Here is an 18862-nt window from a genome sequence, read left to right on the forward strand (position 1 = left end):
CTCACACACAAACACACAAACACATACATATACTCTCTCTCTTTCTCTCTCACCCACACACCACATACACTCTCTCTCTTTCTCATACACACACACTCTCTCTCTCTTTCTCTCTCTCTCACACACACACCACATACACACACACACACAGACGCATGCACACTCAGACCATGTGAGCTCTGTAGTGGTGAATTAATTGGGAAACCAGCTGAGGTGGCTTAGAAGCTAGCATCATCACAGTGGGCTGGTGGTTCCGGCTCAGGAGACATCCAGACAGAGCACTGCATGTGGGGACATGCCGCTACCCGTACACCACACAGTCATCAAGAAGAAGCCATACTCACTGAGCGATCAGAAGTGGGAGAAGTTACGGGGGTCAGGATGAGGCCAGGAATTTTTCTCTAGAAAGGAGCTGTGAGGCAAGGATGGAGTCAAAGGCACGGTGTTGAGACCTGTGCGTTAAGCTCTGAGACCTCAAGGCGATGCCTGGAACGTGTTATCATCCAAATCAGAGGTGAGCTACGAATCTTAGGGGCTCTGAAGTGCTCTCCTAAGCACCAAAGCCAACCTGGAAAAGAACTCTGGCTCTTATCGTTTTCTGTTGTTATTTTGCATGAATAACGATATTCTTACATTTAGAAGACTCAAAAGGAACTTCAAGGGGACATGGCACTGTCAACTGGAAATGACAGGACAATTCCAAATGAGACGAGGCTTTGGGTTCAGAGCTTCATGTACAGAGAATGGGTAGAGAGTACTTGACTGCAAACAGGACCTTGGTCTTAGGTGAGGGAAAGGACATCTCTGAAAGTGAAGTTGGGAAGCCAGATGCAGAATTAAGGCAGTAGTTCAGAGCCATGGAGAGCAATGGACTGGCCTCTAGCCAAAGAACATGCCTAAGTACTTGAGAAGGCAACCCAAGAATCTCATGATGACTATGGAGAGGTAATTGCTGTGTTCTTTCCATCCTTCCTCCACTTTTCAATGAGGGCTCTACTATGATCCTCCTATTCTTTACACCACAAAGATAGTCACACCCTGGGTATGGGGGGGGTGTCAAATAATTGTCCCTGCAGGTTCAGAGATGTATGGCAAAAGGAAACTGCACACAAGAGCCTGCTGTGAGGGTTTCGTCTGTACCTGGTTTGGTCTGTGTGGGTCCTGTACTTCAAGCCCAGTCTCATAATGAATTAGGTACCAGGGAGAAATTGTGTTCAGTGTGTGGAAAGGGCATGAGTGATTGCATTTAGAGAGTGTGGTATAGTGTTTCCGAAAGCACCTGAACCTGTCTTCTTTCACTCCTGACCATAGACCCCTCTGCTATGTGACCTTGCTGCTCCTGGACTGAGCGGATGGATAACTTGTGCTGACAAAGGCATGCTATGTGTCCCAGGTGGCATGGCTTTTCTGAGCTTAGGCCACACAGTCCTAGTAACTGACAAAGATTCTTTGCCTGTCTCAGCTTTAGTAAAGATTCTGAGTTTTCTGTTAGGCTCATGGGTGTAAAATCCATTATTAGCAAGGAGCCTCGCTAAGGCAGTTTTGAAAGGATTCTGCCCCATCCCCCCAGGAATATGCTAAGTTTCCCCAGCATCCCCTACACCCAAGGTCATGTTTGAGCACCCAGGCATGTCTTGACCAAGTAGCTTGTTAGATCAGTTTAACCGTGATACCTGTTAACCCCGATGTTCCCTGCGAACTGATTTTCTACTCTGAATTCCTGCCTTCCTGGGCTATATTTGAACAGGGAACACACACTCTACTAATAGAACCAGAAACAATAGTTAATGCGTACTAACAGTGAACACTAGGGACCCATTAGCTGTCACATTGATGGCGAAGTTGCAATGACCTGGAAATAGTCCTAGGAACGTCTTAGCAAGAGGAAATCCCACTACTGCTATCCTTAGACGGGAGTGATGTTCTTAAGTACAGCTTGCACGCTGTTCTTTTAATGTTATTACACAGTGTTGTTTGTTAATTAACTCTTTCCCTTTAACACTGTTTTATACTTAGATTACTGCTCTGAAGTCACCAGGAGAAGTCTGAGGAGGCCTATTGGAGTACAGAGTGATGTGGAACAGAGGGTGTTGTCTACATGGTTTCTAGACCATCTCTAGCTGACCCTCACCTTTAACCACCAGATGGACATGTGAGGTCATTAGGCACCTGTGAGCTTCAGTGACTCTCTGACCATTGTCAGCACTCAGCTGCCTTTAAGTAACCCACCAAAGGACCATTCCACCAAGTCCAGGTCAACTATAGCATTGTGAACAAGCAGCACAGTGCTGTTTGGCTATAACGGGCTGGAATAATTCATCACACAGTGAACAAGAACTTGTGGGGACAGGCTTGTGAAAAAAGTGTTTGGGGAGAGTGAGGAAGTCTAATATTTGTGAGTGGATGTTTTTAGTATGACAACCTGATAGGTTCTTAGAGTCTTGAAAGTCTCCTGTTTTTTGTCCTGAGCTTTTTCTACTACACCCTTCACCGGAAGAGCAATTACCACCTCTACACTAGCATCTGAGGAAGTGAGAAACTTGGTACCTTTCAAGACTGATCAGGCCATATGGGATTACACTTGCAAAGTTATCCCTTGTCTTACCATGGGAATCTAGCCTTGGGAGAAAGAGTCAAACATGGTAAACATGATACATGTGTGTGATATGTGTGTGTGAGTGTGTGTGTATGTGTGTGTGTCTACAAAAACCCCCAGGAAAATAAAACCGGGAGAAAAAGACAAAAATGGGAAAAACAAGATATACACATAAAATATATATGTGCGCGTGTGTCTACAAAAATCCACAGGAAAATAAAACCCAGAGAAAAAGACAAAAACACGAAAAACAAGATGTGTGTGTGTCTGTGTGTGTGTCTACAAATTCCCTTGGGAATCTAAACTTGGAAGAAAGAGTCAAACATGGTAAATATGATATGTGTGTGTGTGATATGTGTGTGTGAATGTGTGTGAATGTGTGTGTGTCTACAAATTCCCATGGGAATTTAACCTTGGGGGAAAGAGTCAAACATAGTAAACATGCTGTGTGTATGTGAATACATGTGTGTGTACAAGTTCCATTAACTTAGTAAACATTAGGAGCCATAAGCTGTCACATTAATGGAGAATGTAGACTGACCAGGAAATATTTATAGAAAATTCTTCACAAGGGAAACTATCTAACGTGATGCGATCACACGCACACTGAGCACATACATTGGGAGCACAAAGTAGAAGGAATCAATGCCAAACTACAGGTTGTTCTTTGTTTTCAGATTTAAAAAGAATCTTGAGCTTAAAAATACATCACTCTAATAAGCCAAACTTGAATGGCAAATATTCAATATTTTCCTTAACACTCAGAATCTCGATTTTTAAAAAGAAAACCCAACATATACAAAAGTATAAAGGGGGTATTGGTAAAAAGAAGGGAACCACCTTCACCTTCAGGGGCCAGGCCAGTGCTGATAGTCCAGTCTTGCTACTCTAGTCTGTGGCTTTAAATTTCAGTTAAAGAGCCTGGGTGGAAGCAGGTGAAGTGTACCAGACCCCAAACAAGAACCTGGGCCTGGAGAAAGAGGAGGTAGATTGTAGCAGCCTGCTGTGTGAGCAATACATTTAGAAGACTTTTGAAAGTCATGCCTGTAAAATGGCCCATCTGGCAGATGGAAGATTTCAGTTGACTTCAGATAGATATGCTGGGAGGTTGACGCTTCAGTCCTGGCCCACATCATGTGGCCTTAAAAAATAAATGATGGATAACCAGGAGGGGTAGCTCATGCAGGTAGATCTCTGTGGGTTCCAGGACGATGAGAGCTACACAGTGAGACCCTGTCTCAATCAAGCAATCAACCAATCAATCAATCAACAAACAAATGAGATGACGATTCATCCTCATTCCAGTGGGGCATCTTTATATCCGTTTTATTTTCTCCTAATGATCACGTGATGAGGTGCCTCCGACGGACATCACAGTTTGGTGCTTAGAGAGGTCATATAAATTCCCCAGGGCCACACAGCCTGTGAGCAGGAAACCTACATAAAACTCACATTTCTTGACTTCCAACCCTGGTCAAATCATTAGAATCAGAAATTTCTATAGATGGTCAGAGTTGGAAAAGATAGCCAAGGACCTTAAGTGTACACCTCCTATTTCTTAGATAGGGAAACTGAGTCCTGCTCAAAGTCACATCACGATGGTCCAGGTGTGCTGATCTTCCCAGTGCAGTGGTGTCATTTTGTTTGTTTTGTTTTTTTGCTTTTTTAGCTAATCACAGTAAAACCTCTTAATGGAGCTTGACAATACCCTAGGAAGGTCCTGTCTCTGTGCAAAGGGCAGAAACCATAAAGAACAAGGGGGGCTGAGAAAGAGCTCCCAGGTCCTGAGAGTCTGTGGACAGCACCGCTGCCAGGAAGGATAGTGAACAGAAAAGACCAGCATTTGCAGGGAGAGAAGAAAGGACTGGCAAGGGAGGGAGGGGCTGGCCCCGAGCCTTGGGATTGGCATCCAGGCATCCCGCAGGTGGGAACCAGGCTTCAGTGGGGCAGCGAGGGGGTTCCTGGTACTGTAGCTGGGGAGGGGGCACCAGGGTGGATTTACAGTCTCTCTTAGCTGGTGAAAGGCTTGGACTTCTCCATCTCATCTCTTCTAGGATCGGAGGCTGCTCATTCACATGCAAATCCCTTTAGTATTGGGAGCCTGGGCCCCACAACTCAGGGCAGGAAAATAGCTTGGGGACAGGAAAAAAACAAAGGGTGGTTGTGTTCCCTGGCAGGGCTGCCAGACTCAAGGTATGTCACAGTCTGGACTGAGGGGAGACAGTGATCAGCCCAGGAATGTGTGAGCTATTGTGTGTCCTGCCATAGCTCTGAACCCTGTCCTACCAAACCTCATCCTTATATCCACAAATCTTTGCATAGAAATCCTCAGGGGTGCTGGAAATACCTAGCCAGGGCCCTGGGTTCTTGCCATAGCCTCAGCACACTCTTGCTACTTTAACTCGGCCATGTTGGGCTATGTTGAATCTGAAAATGCTTATTAGCTTCCAAGACCCAGCTATCAAATTTTCTGGGGTTTTGCTTTTATTTATCACAGCCGTCATCCTTAAAGTTTAAGTAAAGAGAGAGAGAGAGAGAGAGAGAGAGAGAGAGAGAGAGAGAACCAACTAAACAAACCACATTAGAAATAAATGAATTCTACGAAAATTCATCATTTCTAAATTATTTTAACTTCGTTCTACCATTGTTCCTGGGGCTTTAATGTCTTTTGAATTCCAACAAAGAATGATGTGCCAAGATCCATCTCTTGTCCATCCTATGCTCCCTATTTTCCTTCATTTTTGAATGCACATATCACTGTCTCTAGGCCTCAGCTTTCCAAACATACAATCTGGAGTCAGGGCAAAGGAAGCATCAGGTGTCCAGGCAGTCAGCTGTCCAAAAGATCTGCATCCGCTGCAGCACCTTGCAGGATCCCTGTTTCCCAGCCTCCCTCCCTGGTCCAGTCTGTCTCCTCTTGCCATCTCCCGTCTCTAACTTCCTTCTTCAGACACACCAGCCATTTCTCTGCCTGGGGGTCCTTGTGCTGTTCTACCTGAGTTGGCGCCTTTTCTCCAGGAAGCACATAACTAAGACCCTCATCGTTTCCTTTGCTCAAATATTCCCGACTCAGCAAGACATCCCTGGGTGCCGTATTCATCCACAGGACGCTATACTGGTTCTGTCTTGTTCCTTTGCCTGTCTGTCTGCTCTCTACTCGCTAGATACAATAGTGATTATTCTCGCTGATTGCCTGCTTACTCACTGCAATGTGGCCCAGAGGCTGTACCTTCAACACTGTGGCTACACAGTATGTCTTGAAGGAACACCTTTCCCACTTTCTCTTCTCTCCTGTAAGGACGGTAAGTTCCAGCTCTGCTATTTACCAGAGGTTTTCTGTAGGTGCACAGCTACAGAAGTGCACAGCTGTATCCCCTGTACACCGCACCCCACAGAGCACATCTGTTTCATGCTTGTCCATCCCCACCTTAGCTTACTTTCTTGGCCCCAGCATGAAAGGCTTCCTTCTGCTTCTCGTCACTCCATAGCCTGTGCTACTTGCATTTCCTGCTTAAAATAAGACTTGGTCACACTTTTCTGAAGCTCATTTTCACCCCCTAGTTCTCTTCAGTTAGTGGCAATTGGTATTTGGGGCCCAGCATGCCAGAGGGAAGAATTGCGCTAGGACTACAATTACCATTCAAGAGAAACCTTCATCCAGTTCTCATTTCCTTCTGAGGTCACAATCTCCTGTCCCCTCCCAGAGAAAGAGCAGAGCCATTGCTGGGGCCAGCAGGGCCTGAAGGTCGTGGGCATGACTTAAGTAAACAGAGAGCTGTAATGGAATCAGTCCTTGAGGTCAGAAGACTTCTATCTTAATTATGCAGCAGGATACAGACTAACCCATGTGGCGTGGGGGAAAGGGCGTTGGACTGGATCTCAGACCAACGAAAACTGGACCTGGAAAAACCCACTAGTGAACTTCCCTCACTGAGAAAACTGGGGCCCAGAATGCACTGGTGACTTGCCCGAGGTCTTGTCCTCAGCCAATGGCCGATTTCTAGCATGGTGTTCTTTCTTCTGCATCGCTGCCTGGATGGCACCTCTTTCTGTCCCACCCAGGGTAGTGCCTGCTACCAGAGAAAACACAGACACAGCCTTGAACTCCTGGGGTTGGCAGTCTAGTGGGAGTCACTTGGAACGTTTGCACTGCAAGCATATCAATTGAGCATGTCCCAACCTTCGGACCAGGCTTCATTACTTATTACTTTTAAAACAAGTTTTCTCCCAAAGTCAGGGTAAAAGAGAAAGTTGCTTAGCAGAATCTAGACAAAACAGGAACCCTCAAAACCCTTCAAGTCATTTTACAAATTTCACTAAAATACCATGACAGGAATACTATTGCTTTAGAAAAAAAAAAAGTACATTGGCTGAGAAACAGTTCAAGGTCCTTTCCAGACTAGAATTGGCATGGAAGAGGCACCAAGGGGAAACAGAACCTTGTCTTGGTTTTGCAAAGACTAGAGATTGAGATCTGGCTTTTCCAGAGGGACTTGGGCAATTCTCTCTGTGCCTCAATTTGCTTCTCTGTAGGGTAAGTATAATAATACCCGTGTTCCCATTCCATGAGAAGAATTGCCTGCATCAGCAGATTGAAAACTGCTGTAAGAACTGTGATGCTAGACACACAGCATCCTGCGCTGAAACAGTCCTCTCAAAGCACTTAGTAGGAATTACCTGAAACCACTGAGTGACCCAGCAAGATGGAGAGAGCACGGAGGAGGCCGTGTGCGTTCGCCGAACAGCTGGTGATGCCAGGCAAGTGGTTTGCTTTCCGGCTCGCATCATGCCAAGCGGCCTTCCTTAGCTGATATGCATCGGACCTAGGTACTTAAAGCATTTTCCCATCATTTACTTCCACAGTGAGCCCATGAGAAAGGGGTTCTGATCTTTCCATTTTATAAGGGCATCATGGAGGAAGTGTTGCTCCCGTGAGAGGCGGCAGCAGGACCTGACCTTAGGTCTCAGAGTTTTCAAACCACTGAGTCCGACTGCGGTTTCCAGCACACTCCACAGCAGACTACGCTGCCTCAAGCTGCAAGGAAGACATTGTGCCCCTTCTGGATTTTTAAAAGCTGACAGCAAGCCCAAGCTAAGGGAGATGAAGCAACTTGGCCAAGGGGTCTCACACAGAGTGACTCAGTTAATTTGATCCTTGTGTCCCTTTAAGCTCTATCCTAAAATCTGGATTAGCGCTTCCAGTTGTGTTCCAGGCTTAGTGCTCTTCCACACACCCCATTCTAAACCTGTTGGTCGCTGCCTGCTCCCGATCTCCACATGTGGAAAGTAGTGACCCGGCTTTCAGAACCTGGACTGGAAGCTCTCATGCTCTCCCTCCCCTGTACACACCATTTCCTATGGTGCTCTGCCTGTGCTTCCAAAGCTTGCTTCAGGGATCCGTGAGCTTCCTCCAGACCTATGTCCTAGCCAACCAGCCCTTGTACACTCAATCTAGTCAATAAGTTCCCATCATGCCCTGTGCCTAACTCCTGTATTTAAACATCAAGATCAAACTTACTCAGACTTGTTTCTGACTATGTCACCTCCATGTCCTCTGTCCACAGAAATCCTAGACTCAAATACCATATGACGCCACACTGAAATCATAAAGGACTGAAGCAAGAGGATTTTTTTTTAGACAGGAACATATTTTGCACATTAAATACAGACAGAGATGCTTCATTCCACAAAGAATGTTTTCAAATAATTTTCCTTGAAATATACGCCTTCTCAGGCACGTTTCTGTTTCCTATTTTGGTAGACACACTGGAGGGGAAAGTTTCACATTCCTCACTACAAGGGAAGCAACGGTGCAAGATGTGAGAAACCTTTGGCATTAGGCTGAGGAGGGGCTCGTGGGATGTGGGGGAGCCCTAGCTACATGGTCAACTTTGCTGGGTACCAGCTGTTTGTCTCCCAGCACTGCCAGGTTTTCTAAACGAAATGAGGATTTTGTGTGAGATCAGAGGTTTTGTATTGATATTACTGTTTTTTTTTTTCTTTCTGGTCATTGTTACTAATTTTCTTTTTTAAGACAGAGTAAGTATGTATAAAACTGGTGAACAAAATATATTGAAGAATTAACTCAACCTACTGACCATTTGTTTATGACTATGGGTGTACACTCTTAAGTCCCCAAATCAATTCAACCAGTCCATCACTTGTCTGTCACTTTGGATGCTATTTGTAAACCCAAATTTACTAGACATTTTCTTAGTTGCTCCCTATGTAATTGTTCTGGGCATTTTTTTTTTGGTTTGTGTGTGTGTGTGTGTGTGTATCTCCCTAAGACATGTCAACCCCAACTATTCTCTGCTCTCACCATTGGGTCCTTTTCAATCTTCACACTGTGGTTATGTGCTGATACATTCCATTCCAGGAACTGCAACTCACCCTTAAAGGCTTCCACTCACCCTTAAAGAACTATCTCGAACATTAAGGACTTCCAAAGCCTTTTCCGACCACCCAGAAGTGACTACTCACACGTGTGTGTTCTGACTTATGTTTCTTGTCTAGGTTTTTAACATTTTAATTATGTAATCGTCTTATTGCCTCCTTTGAAATTGTGAATTCCTAGAGGGCAGGATGGTAATGTTTGTCTTTGGTTTGTCTTTGGAGACCCAGTTTGGGTGTGTTCATCTTAGGATAGTTTACTTACAGAATTCTTGGGCATCGTTAGAAAGTGGGCATGTTTTTGAAGATTATGAGGACGGCACAAACAAAGAGATATTTGAAGATGATCCCTCTGCAGTTCCACAAAGGGTGGACTCATAGGGAGAGGCTGGTATCTGGCAGACATATGGGGGGTCATTGCAATGTATTAGGCTGGCTGACTATGGACTGGGGCTAAGGGGCTCACGGTGGAAATTCTATGAGAATTGTTCATTATCTAAGGGATGCGGGATAGACAGAACAGTGGCCCTACATCTTCCGGAAACTTACTAGGTAGCAGCTGAGCTTTGGAGGCGGGAATTGAGAGGAAGAGCAATGGGGAGAGAAACAGGGGAGGGGAGAGCTAATAAACTGAGATGCTGCATGCTTCTTTAACAAGCAGATGGCACGAAGTGAACCTGAAATGGCAGGTGTGAACTTCTGTGCCTGGGGGTCTGCATTTCCACACCCCTCGCCTCCTGACTCCTCTAAATGGCAGCCATTTGATCTGACGCTCAGTTAAATGTCATTTGTTTCATTGTCTGGGGGAAATCCTGCATTTCCTGGCTATATAACAGCATTTGAATCAAAGAGAGTTTTAACAATTTGACTACAGACAGCATTTGCTACCCTATTGCAAATTAAAATCTAGAACTTCATAGGATGGGGCCCTCCTATAGCTTAATTGATTTGAAAGAAGAAAAGATAGACATCCTTTTCCGAAAGGGTCTCTGTGACAAATCCTGACTGGCCTGGGACTGAATATACAAGGCGGGCCTCAAACTCAGAAATCTACGGGCTCCTGCCCCTCCCCAATTGTGGGATCAAAGGTGTGCACCACCCCTCCTGACAAGACTGGCTGTTTTCAGATGTAAATTCTGCTCTAGGCCTGACTTGAGCCAATGACAAGACGATGACGCAGGTAGACCTTGATTTCTAAGGCCATTAGATGGACCTTATAGACCATGTAAATCAACTACCTGCCTGCCAGGGAAAGGGAAGATGGAGAAGGAGAGGTTCCTTCTAGAGGAAACCACTTTGCCTAAGGCCAACATGGAATGAACAGCAGACCAGGGACTTCCAGCTTCCATGCCTAGCATCTGTGCTGGGCCCTCCGTCTGCAGCACCCACCAGCTGTGAAGCATGCATCTCATCTGTGCCCTGCAGGACTACACTATGGCAGCGCATTCCGAGGAAGCAGATGCTGCTGTGCAGATGTGCACTTGTCTTGAAGACCGAGGGCTGCGGGAAAGCAGGCTGAAGAGGAATTCCCATAAATGTGAGCATCCGGTCCACAGCTTTGAGGTCCCGTTTTGATTTGGGCTGACGATACTCTGTGTCAGCATGGTCACCCTGATGGGCTTGAGTGGGAAGGGAGGATCATGGATGTGGGTTGGACTGAAAACAGTTCCTGTGAGCTGGGTGATCCTTTAAACCTACCCTTTGGCTCCAAGGAAAATTGAGCTATGGAGAAAAAAAAATCCTCAAAATAGTCCAGGATGTTATCCTGCCAAAGGAAACTAGTATTTTAAGTGACTCGATAAAGAACAGCGGTGGTGTGCTGCATTTACAAGTTCGACTCAAATAGTGTGTCACTAAGGTGTTCCCCTGAAGAGTGTAGGCTCTCTTTAGAGTGCTAATGGCCGTGGAACTGTGAGAACTGGCTAAGTAGGATAATGAAGACTTGGAGGGATCATCTGGAAGATTCTGGCAAGTATGATTGCAAGGAGAGGGCCGGAATTTAAGGTGCTTTAGGGGTCATCTCATCCCACGTTCTGTTCCATCAGTTTCCTCCCTGCTATAACATTCTCTCCTAGAAAAAGCTCCTTCAGATTCAGAAAACAAGCAGTTATCCAAGGTTCAGGAAGTTACTGAAACGAACAAGAGTCACTAGGCCTTGCTAGGTAGAAGAGAACCTCCCATCTTCTGAGCTACCTGCAAGAGTCTCTCCAGCCTGTCTCCAACAGTCTATGAGTCACAGAGGGCCCCAGACGTGTGGCTTTCATGAGTTGTTACACTCTGAGGTAGCTTTTGGGTAGTTCAGCTGCCTTTGAGTCATTGTAAGTAACCCCTCACCCGTCCTCCTGTAAGTAACCCCAATGATCTCACTGGTTCACCAGCTTGGACTTTGGTAGAATTATTCCTCTGGTCGTTTGTGGGCTCCTAGCAGGGAGAGTAGGCATTTGCTCATGTTTCCCCAGGAAAAGTGACACATTCCCTCATTGAACAGATGAACAAACAGAATCTAGAAGAGTAGTGTTGACTTATCCTGGAGCCGCGTGGCATGTTTGTGCTCGGATTCGGATTGAAAGAGAAGAGATTCTCATTAAAAGCCAAACCTAGTAGCTATCCTGGGACCTGGGGTTGTGCAGGCACCTAGGAAAGGAGAGCAGGTTTAATTCTGTGAGACTTCTGGCCTTGTGAGTTCAGAGGCAGAGTGTTAGTTTTCTCCTTGAGCTCTGACCTTCAGTCTTCCAGTCAATGAGAACTGGATTGGAGCTTCAGATTCAAGTATTGGGCCTCAAAGTGAGGTAGGGTGATCATGGGCAATGGGCAAGTTGAGGCATTTTAGGGCTCACCTAAACCCAGACTGTTCCACGTCTGTCTTTTTCTGTTTTGGGCCAAACTGAAGGATTTAGAACGTATTCATCAGGGGGAAAAGACTTAAGATGCAGTAACATTTAGCATAAGCCTGTAAAATGGGGGTGTGCAGAAACTACAGGCCCTAAAGCTTAACTTCTGTGATCTCTTGACTCTTGAAGGGAGACTATTATACATGTGTGGACAAGCACACGAGCTATCTCTGTGATCACCAGTTGCCAGCCTACGTGGGAGGCCTGTTCCTATCTCATGGCTGTTAGAACCTCTGCAGGGAGCTGGTGCTGATGGTGATGATGTTCTAGAGAGTCAGCCATGTCAACTCTCTCCCCCATATGAATGCCTTTCCCTATAGGAACTGGGCAGATGCGACTAACTCACAGGGACTTCAGCTCAGCAGCTCATTCTACCAGTTGCCTCAAGAACACTTTGAAGTGTCCAGAGCTCATGTTCTCTCGGCTTACCTTTCTTCTGGGGAGTCAGATATTTTGCATCTGATTGTCCTATTGTTCATAGCATGAGGCGTCCAGGCAATGGCAGCATTCCATACAGCAATGGTTCTGGGATAGTGTCAACATTGTAGACATTGTTGACTATGACAAGCTGGTGGAACGGCCACTGACATCTAATAAATAGCGGCCAGGGGGGTCTGCCAAAATATCCTTCAGATCTGAAGACCTGTTTCTTCAACAATGAGTTACTTGGCTCTATATGTCAACAATGCTGAGATTGAGAACCCTGATGTGAAATTCCGTGTGGACCTTGGCTCCACAGTAAGGCTCTGCATATAAAATGAGCTGAGACGGGGGAGGGTCCACAGCTCCACTTAGCATTTCCTCCTACACCCCTTGTATGGTTTTACATGCTGGGACTCAGGGGAGCACAGCTTGTGAGCTATTCATCAGGGCCAAACAAGCATGGGGTTCAGATTCCAATGACATGGGTTGGGATCTTGATCTGCCATCTTCCCGATGGATTGCCTTGAGTCACCTAACCTTTCTGGGGTTTGGTTTGCTGTGAAATAGAATAGGCGCTCACTTCCCATACAACTTTAATGAAATTTGAATGAGATGATCAGTATAAAGGGTCCTGGTAAATTCACTACTTTGCCATCGATCAAACATTCTGGTTAGTACAAGGTTAAGTGTTGCCGAGTGACAGGCTGTGGGAAAATAAAAGTAGACTCGTGGTTAAATAGAGAAAGCTGACTCATATTTGAGGGGAACCTTTTCTGGAGAGCTGGAGAGAACTTAGTACAGGCTTCATGGGGCCGGAGAGATGGCTCAGTGGTGAAGAGCATGGGCTGCTCTCCCAGAAGCTCTGGGACCAGCGCCCCCCACAGTGCTTCCTGACTACCTGTAAGCCCAGTTCTAGGGAGACCAGTGCTCTCTTTGGGTACTGCATTCATGTATACACTTATATACATGCAGGCAAAATACTCAGACACATAAAAATAGATAAATAAACACATTAAAAAGAGAAAGTTGATTTTTAGTTTTCTGAACTTTTGAAGTAGGTACAACCTGAGTGAATTTGATCTCTTAGAATGTGTTGAACCTTTCCAAGTCCACGTTATTATTATTAAAATTTTGTTTTGTTTTGTTTTTTTTGAAGACTAAACCTGAGTTTGTTCCAAGGCTAACTCACCATTGCCCTATTCCTAACCCTACATCCTGGAGTTGCAGGCATGAGTGCCCGTCGAGTTTAGCTCCACTTTGAAACCAGAACATCCCACCTGCGGCAATTCCAGAGAATGCTGTCTGTAAATTGTTATGCTCACTTGCTCTCCCTACATTTTTAATATTTTACTATTAAACATTTTAATATTTGCCAGTAAAAGTCCCTTCCCTTCCCTGCCATACTCTTGGCTGATAAAAATATAAACTTTTTGACATGGTATTCAAGACCCTCAGAATCCCACATTAACCTTCCATCCAGACTTTGCCTTTTACCTTTTGACTGTTGCACAACCTATGGTCCTAAACATCTGGTCATTATTTAAGGAATTTGGCAGGCTATCTAATACCTCAGTGTCAGACATAATCAGGATTCTTTGTGATTACTGCTTGTTCTTGGATCTATACCCTTTATTGGTATGTCAGAGAGGAAGCTACTGGATACATTGAGAATAGAGTAGGGAGAAAGGTGTATCTAGCCAAAAAGCCAAATTATACCGTCACCTTTCATAGACTTGAACTTGGCATGCCACTCCCATCACGTCTTTCATGGCACTGTCTCCTTGTGTGTCCCCCTCACTCAATGCATCCCCGCTAAGGTAAGAATGGTACCTGGTCTATGCCCAGGTAGAGAACACTGGTGGTCCTACCTTCACGTAGTCATATTCACAAAGATAGGAGGATTCCAAGTTGAAGTGCATAAAGTAAAGCTTGATCCGGAACCCCTCGGGGACAGTAATATTCCAAGTCACTTCGGAGTCACTTGGATAGGAATCTGGATAGCCAGGGGACTGGATCTGACCAAACATTTCATTTAGCTCCACGGTATGGGCTGAAACCTCCAACAGGACAAGGCACAGTCCATGGTAGAGAAGGAGCAACCTGAAAGACATGAATGAGTTTGGCTTACATTAATGATTGCAGGTCCCCAGCTAAACAACTGCGTATACTGCTTTTCTCCTTGGGGGTCTTGCTTACCAGGTCTGCAGGACATTTGGAGAAAGTAACTAGGTAATTTCTAAGATGGTTTTAGCTTTGGTCTTTTGAAAATCTTGTATGCATACTGAAGTTTTCTATAAAGTAGCACATTTGGGACCCACGTTTGCCTACTCTTGGGAACATAACTACTATAATTAAATGATAATTGGTTTCGCTTCTTCGATTGAACCTCACTTAGAAGCCATAAATTATGTAGTTTTAAAAATACAAGTAATAATAGCTAAGATTGCGATAAAGCCCAAACTCAGTAGAGGAATCTACAGACACTGAACACATTTACTATTCTCAAAGAGATTGTTTAGTACATACCAGTAAAGCTATTAAAAAATCCTGATAAAGATAGAATGAACAAAGTAAGTCTTGGGGACTTGGTTCTGTGGGAATCGAAAGTTTCTAATTTCTTCCTGGAGAAATGAAAGTAATGGGCTGCTGAGAGAGCCGTGAAAGGGGGCATGGACAACCCGATATCAAACATGCATGACGCAAAACCGAAGCGGGGTAACTAAGGCTGGTCATAGTCCTAATGGTCAGGCCACGGCATAGCGCTTTCCCAGCAAGACCCAAGGACCTTGAACTCAAACATCGCAAGCGTGACTCCTTAGTTATGCTCCTAACAGGTTCCTGTGCTCACTTCTGATATTGTTGTCTGCGCGCGCACATGCATACGTACATACATATACCTGTGTGTGTTTGTGTGCGGGCATGTGTGTGTGTGTGTGTGTGTGTGTGTGTATGTGCATATATGTGTGCATGAGTGTGGAGGCCAGAGATAAACCTCCTATTCGTCAGGAGTCATCAGCCTTGCTTTTGGAGACAGCATCTCTCACTGGGACTTGGGGCTAGTTGATTAGGTTAGGCTGGCTAGCCAATGAGATTCAGGGATCTTCTCGTCTTTGCCTCCCCAGGTCTGGAATCACAGGCTAGTGTCCAGGCCTTTAGTCACGGTCACCAGAGCTGAGAGTGCAGGTTCAGATGTGCCTGGCATGGAAGAGCAGCTTCAACTCCAGTCCCTGACCTTACTTCTCCCGCTCACTTCAGGAGAGTGTTGGGAGAGTTCTCCATCTAGTTCCTCGTCTCATACATGATAATAATGATGACTTCCCACAGGGCTGCTCTGCTCCCGAGCACTGGGATAAGCTTTAATATCAAGCCCTAGGTAAAGGCTTGCTCTGATGGTTTATCATGCCACTTCCTGACAGTGGCAGCTTTGGCTCCCAGCCCTGACTTCCCCGCGATAGTGACAACAGGATTACACAAGGCTGAAAGGTTGCTTTTATCCACATCCCCCCCCCCGCCCTCCCTCCCCCAACACACAGAGGAGAAAGCCTCCTCGGGCCAGTTCTGCTGAGGCTGGCAGTTGACAGAAGCCTCAGCCCAGGCCCCAGGGCTCTGTGTGGTGAGTGCGCACGAAGGGCCTGTCAGACTGAGACACATGAAGCTGCTGTCTCCATTCATGGAAGAGGCTGAAGCATATGCTTGCTTGCTTGCTTGCCTTAGGGGCTGTGAATCAAAGGAGTGCGTGGCAGCTCTCGTTTCTCATCACACTTGTGTTTTGGCTTCGTAGGCACCAGGCACCGGCTGTACAATCCCTGGACACCTGTTATCTATCCTCCAGTTGATCAAAAAGTTGAGCTGCATTTGCTTGAAATGTCAAAAAGTGATACAGAGAGCTGGGGTGTACTCGTCTCTGTGGGGAGAGCGGGCTATCGGGGCTGGATAAGGAAGTTGCGTGTGTCAGATGGCGGGATGAATGGCACGTCTGAGCGCCTCCAGTCACTCCCCTGTTCAGTGTTCACCAACACTCCATTTTTAAGATCCAGGGTTGGGAGAGACAACACGGCTCCCTTACCCAACACCCTCACTTGACAGACGATGAAAAGTATACCCTAAGAGATGGCACATTGTGCCAAATACCATATGGCAAATTAACTTCAACAGCAGAAATGAATAACAAAAGCTCACAGGAGAAGTTGGGACCCATGCCCGTATCATGCCCAGGCATCTGGCCAAAGCAATTAATCCTGTGAAAAATAATTTTAAAAACCCATAGCTTTATGTGGAAATTAAAAAAAAATACTAATGTTTGAACCCTCCCCCACCGCTACCCTATGCTTGAAATTCTGTCCTATTGCCTGGGGACTGGCATTCCTTAAGTAACATAGACCATTGTAATCTGCAGCTGGGATTGAGTGCCTGGTAGGATAGAGGAGGAAAATGCTTGGAGCCCAAAGACACAAGAATGAGTCTGGGCCTTTTTCAAGACCATCAGTGTAGCTCTGGGCAAGATGCTTAACTGTTTTTATCTCATGTATCCATTAATTTTTATGTCACACAAAATCTGAAGCCAGGATGAGACAATGCCCGTGAAAGTCCCCTGCAAACTCCGAAGAGTCGTATGCTGGTGAGTCCAGACCCCGCAGAGAGAGCCAGAAGAATGGCTCCCTGGCACGTCTTTCTGATATTCAGTAATTGAATTCAACTCAAGCACATTTGTTGGATTTCTACTAGGAAAGGGGCATTCTGTTAGGTGCTGGTCACATGACCGTGCAGACAGTCTACAAAGATGAAGACATTGATCACATCTCTTGGAAGAGGAAGTGGACATTTAAATAAGCAGCCATTCCAGAGATGGTAAGAGATACAGCCACAGATGCGAACAAAGGAAGAGGGGCCATGGTGGTGGAGATTAGGACCCAGGAAGCAATGACGAGCCTGCCCAGTCAAGTCTTGGTGGGAAATGAGTGAGAGAGTTGTTCTAAATCCAGGTTAAGCATAGGTAAGGGCGTGCTTTGAAATGGCTGAGATACAGGTAAAGCAGATTATCATCTTGAATACAAAGGGAGAAAAGCCATTGTTTTAGAAGAAAGGAAAATGAAAATTTCTAGCAGGTTAAAAAATGATCAGGTCAATAAAACGAACTTTCAGAGATTTCTTTTCCTGTGAGCCATAGGTACATGGAATTCAAAGTCACAGAGACTGAAACCCCTCATTGGCCCTGGACTCAGTAAAGGTGCTAGGTGAGCAAAAAAGAGAAACACAGAAACTGCCAATTGAAAGGGAGAGTGAATGGAGAAATAGGCACAAGGGGGCTTAAGACACCTACCGAGAGGTTTTTCCTGCTCCCTTTAGATCTTTCCTAGCAGCTTTGACACAAGTGATTAAACAAAATAATTACGATAGTTGGGGTTTCAGACTCTGGGAAAGCTCATAAGACATGCCTGGTGAGGAGCCTCAAGCAACATAAGAAACAAGGAAGATTGAAGAGCTTCAAGCCTGTTAGAATTTAAAGTGGTAGGTTTCCGAATTCCAAACGCTCCTTTGAAAAACTGTGGTGTCTCTTTAAGAGCCATTGGGTGCATTCCCTAGCCTGATTCATGTCACCAGCTGCCCCTGGTTTCAGTGAGAAATGAAGAATTTATAGGGAACTGTAAAATGGGGACAGGTTTTTAGTTTTCTAAATTGAGGTTTACTGGCAAACTTCTGAAGGCTCAAGAAACCCCCCAACCTAGCCGTGGGGGAACTGGTTTCTTTTCTGTTTAGAAGAAATAAACACACAAACACATTATCTAACTCTTAAAGTGTTGTGAGAAAGAAAGCATTGCTCTATGCTGAGTAGGAAAATAAAGAATCAGCCTTGTGGGCAAGAGGAGGAGGAGGAGGATCACATTGGCCAGTGGGCAGCACCCTGTGCTGGCAGAGGGAGAAATCTGAGCCTCAGCCGCGCCGTGCCGCGAACGGGCTTTGTACAAACTATCTGGTTTCAAGTTGCGAGACTCTGGGAGTCTCTGGGAAGGTGCCCCAGAGACAGGGCGCTCTTTGCGGGGGCCCTGAGGATTGGTGAGAATCTCCCATCCCCAGCCACCCAGAGGGCAAGCAGGTGAGTCTGCCTAGGGACAAGGTCAGACCCAGAGGGCTGCTCTACACTTGGAGAGGGCACTTCACTCACCTCATTTTCCTGCCTTGTGTGCTCCTGGCCTTGGTCCCGTCTGCTGGACTTGTCTGTGAGCCGGTCCCAGTCCCCGGTGTGGTGTTAGCGATGCCTTATCTTTGTTCTGAGGTCCCTGTGTGTCTCTGGAATTGGCTGGCATTCTCCATTCAGGTCACGCCTTCCCCTGCCTGCAACAGATCCCCTCTCCCCCTCTCCCTCTGGCTTTCCCTCTCTCTTCTCTCTGACTGAGCTTCTGCACATGCAGAGGGACCTGACAGAACTGTTTCCTTGGGAGATCTGCTGGCCAGTCCCCTCCTTGGGAGGGACTGCAGCCCTCCTCGAGGAGAAAAAAAAAAAACTGTCTGAGAGAGTCAGAGGTGTGTGTGTGTGTGTGTGTGTGTGTGTGTGTGTGTG

The 18862-nt window shown here is 45.9% G+C and overlaps 1 protein-coding gene across 3 annotated transcripts in view; it reads right to left on the reverse strand.

Moving 5' to 3' along the window:
* The window catches only part of Masp1 (mannan binding lectin serine peptidase 1), a 63519-nt gene extending 44827 nt beyond the window's left edge, over nt 1-18692 (reverse strand). The window contains exons 1-2 of one of the 3 annotated variants that reach the window (XM_005344760.2): nt 18467-18692; nt 14172-14403 (exon numbers count right to left, since the gene is read on the reverse strand). In XM_005344760.2, coding sequence (XP_005344817.1) covers nt 14172-14403; nt 18467-18471 — 237 coding nt within the window. In that variant the 5' untranslated portion in view covers nt 18472-18692. The remainder of the gene's footprint in view (nt 1-14171; nt 14404-18466) is intronic. The other 2 variants (XM_013351732.2, XM_013351738.2) reach the window with 2 other exon arrangements.
* Nucleotides 18693-18862: the final 170 nt, after the last annotated feature.

The sequence above is a fragment of the Microtus ochrogaster genome, chromosome 2 (assembly GCF_000317375.1).
Source record: "Microtus ochrogaster isolate Prairie Vole_2 chromosome 2, MicOch1.0, whole genome shotgun sequence".
NCBI classification, from domain to species: Eukaryota; Metazoa; Chordata; class Mammalia; order Rodentia; family Cricetidae; genus Microtus; species Microtus ochrogaster.